This window comes from Meriones unguiculatus, chromosome 17, assembly GCF_030254825.1.
Source record: "Meriones unguiculatus strain TT.TT164.6M chromosome 17, Bangor_MerUng_6.1, whole genome shotgun sequence".
NCBI lineage: Eukaryota > Metazoa > Chordata > Mammalia > Rodentia > Muridae > Meriones > Meriones unguiculatus.
In genome coordinates, this window is record NC_083364.1 from 97,593,893 (window position 1) to 97,602,241 (window position 8,349).

General features: G+C 54.2%; 1 protein-coding gene across 2 annotated transcripts in view; it reads right to left on the bottom strand.

Annotated features, from left to right (window-relative positions):
- The window catches only part of Brwd1 (bromodomain and WD repeat domain containing 1), an 87,733-nt gene extending 80,871 nt beyond the window's left edge, over nt 1-6,862 (bottom strand). Inside the window, exons 1-4 of one of the 2 annotated variants that reach the window (XM_060370813.1) lie at nt 6,544-6,862; nt 6,410-6,468; nt 6,292-6,321; nt 6,135-6,194 (exon numbers count right to left, since the gene is read on the bottom strand). In XM_060370813.1, coding sequence (XP_060226796.1) covers nt 6,135-6,194; nt 6,292-6,321; nt 6,410-6,468; nt 6,544-6,592 — 198 coding nt within the window. In that variant the 5' untranslated portion in view covers nt 6,593-6,862. The remainder of the gene's footprint in view (nt 1-6,134; nt 6,195-6,291; nt 6,322-6,409; nt 6,469-6,543) is intronic. The other variant, XM_021662189.2, reaches the window with a different exon arrangement.
- Between the last annotated feature and the right edge of the window lie 1,487 nt (nt 6,863-8,349).

An 8,349-nucleotide genomic window follows, 5' to 3' on the forward strand; every position in this document is an offset into this window, starting at 1 on the left:
TGCAGGCACTCAGGAGGAAAAGGCAGACAGATCTGTGAGTTCAAAGGCAGCCCAGTATATACATCAAGGGCTCAGTCAGAGCTACACAGTGAGACCTTGTCTCAAGCCCCACCCTAGCAGGAAAAAAGAAAATATAAATTTGGAACCAGTAAGATAACTCAGCAGGTAGAGATACTGCTGTCATGCCTGACAACTCAAATTCAATCCCCTGGCCTCACATGGTGAAAGGCCATGTGCCAGGAAATGCGCACGCACGCACGCAATAAATGAACAAATTTAACTTTTGACTCACTAGTTAAGAGCCACTTGGAGCTCTTACAGAGGACCCCAGTTTGGTTCCAAGCACCCACACAGTGGCTCACAACCATTTGTGATGCCAGTACCATCTGGCTTCTGTGGGCACGTTATTAACACACATTTTCTTTAAAGAAAATAAACTGGGCCGGCTGTGGTGGTGATGCGCCTGTGATCCCAGCAGCGGGGAGGCAGGGACAGGCTGATCTCTGAGCTAGACGACAAAGGGCGTCCAGGACAGCCAGGGTTATACACAGAGAAACCCTGTCTTGAGCCTCAGCAGGCTAAGAGCCCTGACTTCCAACCCTGACACACCCTGAGTTCAATCCCTGGATCCCACTCAGTGCGGCTACCGACACTCACAAGTTGTCCTCTAACTTGCACATTCAACCGTAAGCACATGCAGACTATACATGCACGCACGCACGCACGCACGCACGCACGCACGCACGCGCACACGCACACACACACGCACACACACACACACACACGCACACGCACACGCACACGCACACGCACACACACACACACACACACACACACACACACACACAGTGTTTGCCAGGCAGTGGTGGCACACACTTTTAACCCCAGCAACTCAGGAGGCAGAGGCCAGCCTGGTCTACAGAGCAAGTTTCAGGACAGCCAGGACTTCCCAGTGAAACTGTCTCAAAAACCAAAAAACTAAAAATAAAATAGTATTTAAATGCATATGGGCCAGGCGTGGTGGCACAAACCTTTAATCCTAGCACATGGGAGGCAGAGAAAGACAGATTCAAGGCCTGCTGGGTCTGCACAGTAAGTTCCAGGACAGGTAAAGCTTCACAGTGAGATCATCTCCAAATAAATGAATGAATGAATGCATCAGGCACAGAGGTATGCAGAACATTTTACAACTACACTAGGAAATTCACAAATACCCAAATCCTAAACTCTTGGGAAGGAAGTCTTGATGTTATCCTCAAAGCATACGAAGGCAGCAGTGAACTAAATCCAACAATGCCAAGCTACAAAGGCCCAGCCACAAGTCACAGCCTGTGAGGAAGCAGTGAAAGTACCACTGGACCACCTGTCCCTTTTAAACACCAAAGTCAGCGCAGACTGCAGTGCCCAGACATGGCCACACTATGCTCAACATAGTAGAAAGCTGACAGAATGGCTGTGAAAAGCTGGAATGCTACAGACCCCAGAAAGATTACGGTGCGCCTTTGGGCCCTAACTAGCCATGTATTAGCGCCCACCTGTGGTGAGGGTGTGGGTTTCTTTAAAAGCCCAGTTATGGTGGGTGCAGTGGCACACCCCTGTAATTCCAGCACTCATCGAGGAAGAGGCAGACAAATCTCTCAAGTTCGAGGTCAGCCTGGTATACAGAGTTACAAGACAGCCAAGGCTACACAGAGAAACCCAAAAAGTTATGCAAGTACGTTTTTGTTTTAATCCCAGCCGTGAGGTATGGGACTGCTTTGAATTGTCCACAGCTTTGCTAACTATGACTGTCCTCGAACTCTGGCAGCTCTGGTGTAATTTTTGCCAGCTGCAGGTAGTTTCCATTTGGGCGTTTGGAACTCTGGAAACTCTTCAGAGCCCAGAGAGGAGAGGGGTGATCCAGAGGAGGCAGCTGCTGCTGTTGCAGTTGAGAAGTTGGAGATATCCTGACTACAAAGACTGGACTTGCCCCAAGGAACCTGACAACATAATCAGCAGGAAAACTTTAAAAAGATCTCAAGTGTCCCCTCTCCCCACTAACCTCCTGTCTCTACTACCTGGTATTGGGGTGTTCGAAGGGTATAAGAACTCAAACTAGAGAAAAACGTAGTGCCAGGCTCCACCTGTGTTCAGCTAACGTCTTCACTGCAATTAGGTAAAACCCTTTCTGGATCAACAGACCCCACCTTTTTGTATTTTTTGTTTGTTTCTTGGGGTCTTTTGGTTGGTTGGGCTTTTTTGGTTTGTCAAGACAGGGTCTCTGTACAGCCTTGGCTGTCCTGGACCAGGCTGGCCTCCAACTCAAGAGATGTGCCTGCCTCTGCTTCCCAAGTGCTATGATTTAAGACATCCACCACTACTTAGGCAAGAACACAGCACTCTAGAGTACCATCAGCTAACATCTGGAGCTATGGCACAGACTCCCCCATTTTGCTTTAACCACCTACCTGATGCTTCTATCCATGTGTCAGAAAACTGCCTGGATTATGACTTTATTCTGTTGCTATACAAATTTCATGCAACTGCTGCCATATTTGGGATTTAGGGTAACCTAAATCTCTATTCCCAGGCCATGGCCACACTTATTTGGCTGCAAATGAACTCTTATTTCCTTAGAAAAAAAAAAGCTGTGTTTCAGAATATGCACCAACAGCTCAAGAATTGGTAAAACAATCCTACTCATATAGCCATGGTTAGGACCCAGAACAGTGAGCCGGAGCTCCCCACTGTGGCTCATGGGAGAGCACCTGTCTTAGCAAGCACAGGGCCCAGGGGTCCAACAGAAACAGACTCAACTACTACAGTGTCATCATGTGGGGGTCAAAGGTTGAGGGCACTGGCTGCTCTTACAGAGGACCTGCGTTCAGTTCCTGGAACCTACATGGTGGCTCACAACCATCTGTTACTCCAGTTCCAGGAAATATCATGTCCCCTTCTGACCTTGTGGGTTAACAGGCACACATGTAACACACACACATGTAGGCAAAGCACTCATACACATGAAAATTCTCAGGTCATTTCCTAATTTTAAAACATTAGATCAATTCAACGGAAGACAAGAAATCCTAATGTGTCTTATACTTAACATCTAAAAAAGCACCAGGCGCAGTGGAACATGCCTATAATCCCAGCACTCTGGAGGCAGAGGCAGGAGGGTCTCTGTGAGTTTGCCAGCCTAGTCTACAAAGGGAGTCCAGGACAGCCAAGGCTGGAGAGATGGCTCAGAGGTTTAGAGTACTGGCTGTTCTTCCAGAGGTCCTGAGTTCAATTCCCAGCAACCATACAGTGGCTCACAACCATCTATACTGAGATCTGGTGCTCTCTTCTGGTATGCAGGTGTACATGCAGACAAAACATTGTAGACACAATAAACAAATCTTCTTTTTAAAAAAAATCATACTCAAGCCAAGCACTATATTACACACTTATAAACTTAACACTTTCTGAGTTGGAGGGCAAGAAGATCAGAAGCTTGGTGGTGGTCATCCTCAACTACGTACTTCAAGGCCAAATAACCTGGGCTACATGAGACCCTGCCTTAAGGCACCCAACATGCAGAAATATTTATAAAGGCAGCTGGAGAACCAGAAGACAATATCCACATAGAATCTATGAAGCAGGCACTCACCGAGTTCCATTTTGGCTGGGCTGAACCCCTCAAAAAGAAATGGTCCTTTATTAACCGACACAGCATTCTGATTAATCACTGGGTGACTGGGTCAGCAATCTACTTGTCTGTTGGAAATTTTCGCTGACAGTCATAAAAATGGAATGCCTCAAACAGAAACTAACATAAACATAGCAAACTGGTAAGTTACAGTCTGTTTTAATATATAGAGGACAGGTCTCATCTTGTGAATGCTAGGAATAGCACAAATCTACCAAAAAAAAAGTATTTGGAATAGAAGCTGCAGACATCCCATAACAGTAACATACTAGGGCCAGCAAGATGGCTGAAAGGGTCAAAGCACTTGCCTGAGTCTCACCTCCCACAGCTCCGGCTCTGATAACCTGCACCCTGATCTCAACCTCCAGGAAAGAAAGAGGGTAAGAAAAATGCTCCCCGAGGAGTCAACAGCCAGTGGTGACAAGTGGCATGAGCTGCTCCATCACCATGCCTGCAGTGTGACATCCCTGCTCCGCAGGAGGACAGCAGTGTCAACAGCTTTTTCTTCTTTCAAAGGCTGAATTATACCAACACAAGTCAGACTAGGAGACAAATTACTTAAATGTTGCCTAGACTTTCAAAAGGAACACTCAGAGGTTGGTAGAAAGGGGTGTGGCTAGCATACATCCCTGCCTGGCTAGGCTGTCGGCGCCCTTGTCTGCTGGGAAAGGTGTGTGGTAAACCCGCCTGTGAGCACAGTACCAGGAGACACTCCAACATGCACATGCCCACACACCCTAAAATATCAAACCCAAGAAAACAAACTCGGCAGAACATGGTGGCGCAGGCCCTTAGTGCCAATGCTCAGGAGACAGAGGCTGTGAGTTTGAGGCCAGCCTGGTCTACAAAGTGAGCGCACAGCAGCCAGGGCTCCAGAGAGAAACCCTGTCTTCAAAAGCCAAAAAGAAAAAGACTGCACGCCAAGTGTGTACATGTGTGCACACACGCCAGCGCTCTGGAGGGTGGACGGCAGCGTCCCACTCATGCTTACCCTCCTCCACATGGGTCCCCAGGACCGAATTCACGTCGTTAGCATTGGTAGAAACCCTTTTAGGTGACAGGCCATCTCAACAGCCTGAAGCATTTGCTTTTAAAAAAAACATCCTAAGGGGGCTGGAGAGATGGCTCAGTTCAATTCCCAGCAACCACACGGTGGCTCACAACCATCTATAGTGAGATCTGGTGCCCTGTTCTGGTGTGTATGGTGAAACACTGTATAAATAATAAATAAATCTTTAAAAAAAAGTCCTCCTAAAAAGGCAAACTAAGCAACAAAATGGCAACTCCACCTCTCATGGCCACCACCTGGCTGAAGAGTCGTGGAGGCTTTACAGCAGTTCTCAATGGCCGGATGCTGAAAGGCTTTAACAAAGCTCATGCTGCTTGGACCCCCAACCATAAAATTATTTTCATTCCTACTTAACTGTAAATACCTGATGTGTGGATCGCGATCCTCAGGTTAAGAACCACTGCTGCAGAGCACTAGCCCAGCACTACCCAGCGCTCTATTAAAATCCCTAACCCTGAAAATGCAAACTAGTCACATACAGAACACATGCCCTGGCTGACTTTCTGATCGCTGCTCTAGTGACTACGACTTGCAGATCTTGGACGCAGGTGAAGGCAGCATGATGTACCTGTCCTGTAATGCCAGCCCAGCACTGAAGCGGAATGAAGCAGGATTGCATGCAAGCCAAAGTCAAGCCTACGCAGAAGTCCTCACAGAGGCGGATTTCTAACTACCGTGCAACCAACACGCTCAGGGTGGGCAAGTCCCAGATCTTCCCTTTACTGGGTGACTGAATTACACGGAACAGTGTCCAAGCAAGTGGAGTATGACGATAAGTAAACACAGCCCACGTTTTCCACTGGAGAAGGGAAAGCTCTCAGGAGCAGGGCCTGTGAGCTCAAGGCCAGCCAGAGATACGTATACTGGATGGATGGCAAGTTAAAGCCTGAAGTGCTGCACGAAGAAAGATCAAGTGTGAGCCAACTTCCTAGGGCAGTCAATAACCAGAGCAGGGCTGGGGGAGCAAAGGCACGGTATTCAAGAAGCACAGCTCCGTGTGTCAGCTACTGAGGACAGGGAGGGGAACAGCAAGGGGCAGGTTCTGCACCCCCAGACACTCGGGACTCTATTCCTGGGGAACAAGTGGTCCGCGGAGGTCTGGGCGGGGCAGAAGAGGGGGGACCAATGAGAGCCTGAGACACAAGTGGGCTCGGAGGACACAGAGAGAGCCCCTCTGAGTGGCTGGCCCCGGGGAGCGGCGGGCCGCGAGCCAGGGGCGCCCCCGGCTGCGCCCCGCGCCGCCCCCCGGACCGTTTCCTGCCCAACCCGGCCCCGATCCCCACCGCGAGCCATCGGGGGCACCGGCCCGCCGTCCGGGGAGTCGGGGCCCCGCGGCGCCCGGCCGGGAGCTCGGACCGGCGGGGACGCGGGCGCGCGGGGACGCGGGGCGCTGCTCACCAATTCCTCGTAGCTCCTGCTGTGCTCGTTGCCCTCCCAGTCCAACCTCTTCGGCAACAGCTGGAAAGAGACACGAAGGGCGTCCGGGTGACCACCGCGGCCCGAGGCCGGGCGGGACGGGGACGCGGGGACGGGGACGCGGGGGCGGCGCACCGACCTGGTACTGCTCCAGCTCCTGCACCAGCACCTGCGGCAGAGACGCGCGGTCAGAGCCCGCCGCCGCCCTCCCCCGCCGCCGCCCGCCCTCCCCAACGCCCCCGCCGCCGCCCGCTCACCTGCGCCGCTCGGCGACACGGGCCGGCCGAGAGGTAGCGGGCGATGAGGAAGTACAGCTCTGCGGGGAGAAGACGAGGATGGTCAGCGGCGGCCGCGCGGCGCCCGGCGGGGGGGACGCGCGGCCGCGTCTTACCCGACTCGATGAGCGGCACCGGACGTCGGGCCGGCGAAGGCTCCGCCATGGCGGGGCGCGGGGCGGGGGCGAGCGGGCGGGCGGGCGAGCGTGTAGGCCGCGCCGAGGCCTGACCAGGCCGGCGTCCCCCCCCCCAGCTCCTCAGGCGCGCGCCGCCGCCATGCCGTGCGCGCCGACGCGTCCGCGGCAGGAAGTCGCGCGGGCCGGGGGGAGGGAGCGAAGTAGTCCCTAGGCGGGGAGCGGGCGGCGTGGCGCGGCGCGGGGGTGGCGCCGTCGCTCGGGAGGCGGGGCGAGCGGCGGCGTCGTGCGCGGCGGGGGCGAGCGCCGCGTGCGTCCGGGCGGCGGCGGGCGGGCGGGCTGGCGCGCGGGGCCAGGATCCCTGCGCGCGGTGAGGCGGCGCCGGCTTTGTGCGGCAGCGCGGGGGGCGGGGGGCGGAGCCGGCGGGAGGGGCGGGGCCGGCGGGAGGGCGGGGCCGGGAGGGAGCGCGGTCGCCTGCGCTCCGGAGGCTGGGCAGGGTCGGGGCCGCGGAGCGCAGGTCCCGCGTCGCCCCGTTCGCGGCGGGGCCCGTCCCCTCGCCGGCCTCGGAGCGTTAAAGATGATCTGTGCGGGTGACGGGTCGGCGGCGCCGCATGTGTCCATCGTGACGCTGGAGGGCGCGCCGGGCCCCCGGCCTAGCCGGATCCGCTGCAGCACGGCCAGCGTGCGCAGACCAGCTCTGACGCAGAGTGTGGAACGGAACTCAACGTGGCCAACGTTGGATGGGTCAGGTCACGTAGAGGCAGAAAGCAAACGAAGCCTGCCGTCAACCGGCCGGAACGTTCTTTCCGGCACAGCAGAGGAAGGACGCTCTCCCGCAGCGGAGGGGTCGCCGGTGTGCGGAGATTCTACTTCTACGGGCTGGTCCTAGGGTGCTGTTTGCATCTGTGAGGAGGCTGTGGCTTGGTACTGGGGTGGGTCTGCATTCTTTCCTTCCCGCCCTGACCTGCTGACCCAGCAAGGTCATTGGGAGGAATCGGCCATTCTCATGCCACCCACGAGGCAGCCTCTGCTGTCCCAGTCACACCTGGACCTTGGCCTGGCCGCAGCTCTTAGCAGGTGTAAGGTCTGAGCTAAGTCAGTTGGCTTTGTCCGTAAGTTGTGCCGACAGCGCACCTACTTCCATGGAGTGAGGATTTTAGGAGCTAAGGTGCATTTTCTTGCATCAGAGTTGACTTTCCTCAGTCACATGGAGTACTTGAAAGTGCATATAAATGCATAGATGAGCTGTGTAGAGTAGCGCTCACTCAGCATCAAGTAATAGATGCAAAAACCTCAGTGTTTCTGTCAGAACAGTTTGCTGTCCTCTAGGGAAGTGTGAACTACGAAGGTAAGATTTCGGGCACTAGTATAAAAAGCAGCCCGCCTGAGGGAAAGGTCCGGAACGTTCCTTCCGGGGACTTCGTGCATGTGAAGGAGAAGGCCAAAGAACTCAAATTTGGGTAAGGTGTCGCACATTGGTGGCTTGCCTGAGTGCCATCCTGGACACCACAGGAAATGAGCAGAGGCGGGAGGTTCAGAAGTTCAAGGACAGCCCCCCCTCCAAGTACTCGGGATGACTGGTGAGCAGAACCAGGAGGTCTCTACTACAAGGCTCCAGTCAAGGAGACGTTGCAAGTTGAGAACAAGGTGCAGAGAAATATAATCTCGTAAGCGTGAGAGTCAGTAAAGGGCACACTGGACCTGTGGCCAGAAGGGTGAAGTGACAGGCTTAGGTTAGCACCATGGAAACCTAGAGATGGTGAGGCACCCTGCCGTAGTTCAGTTGGA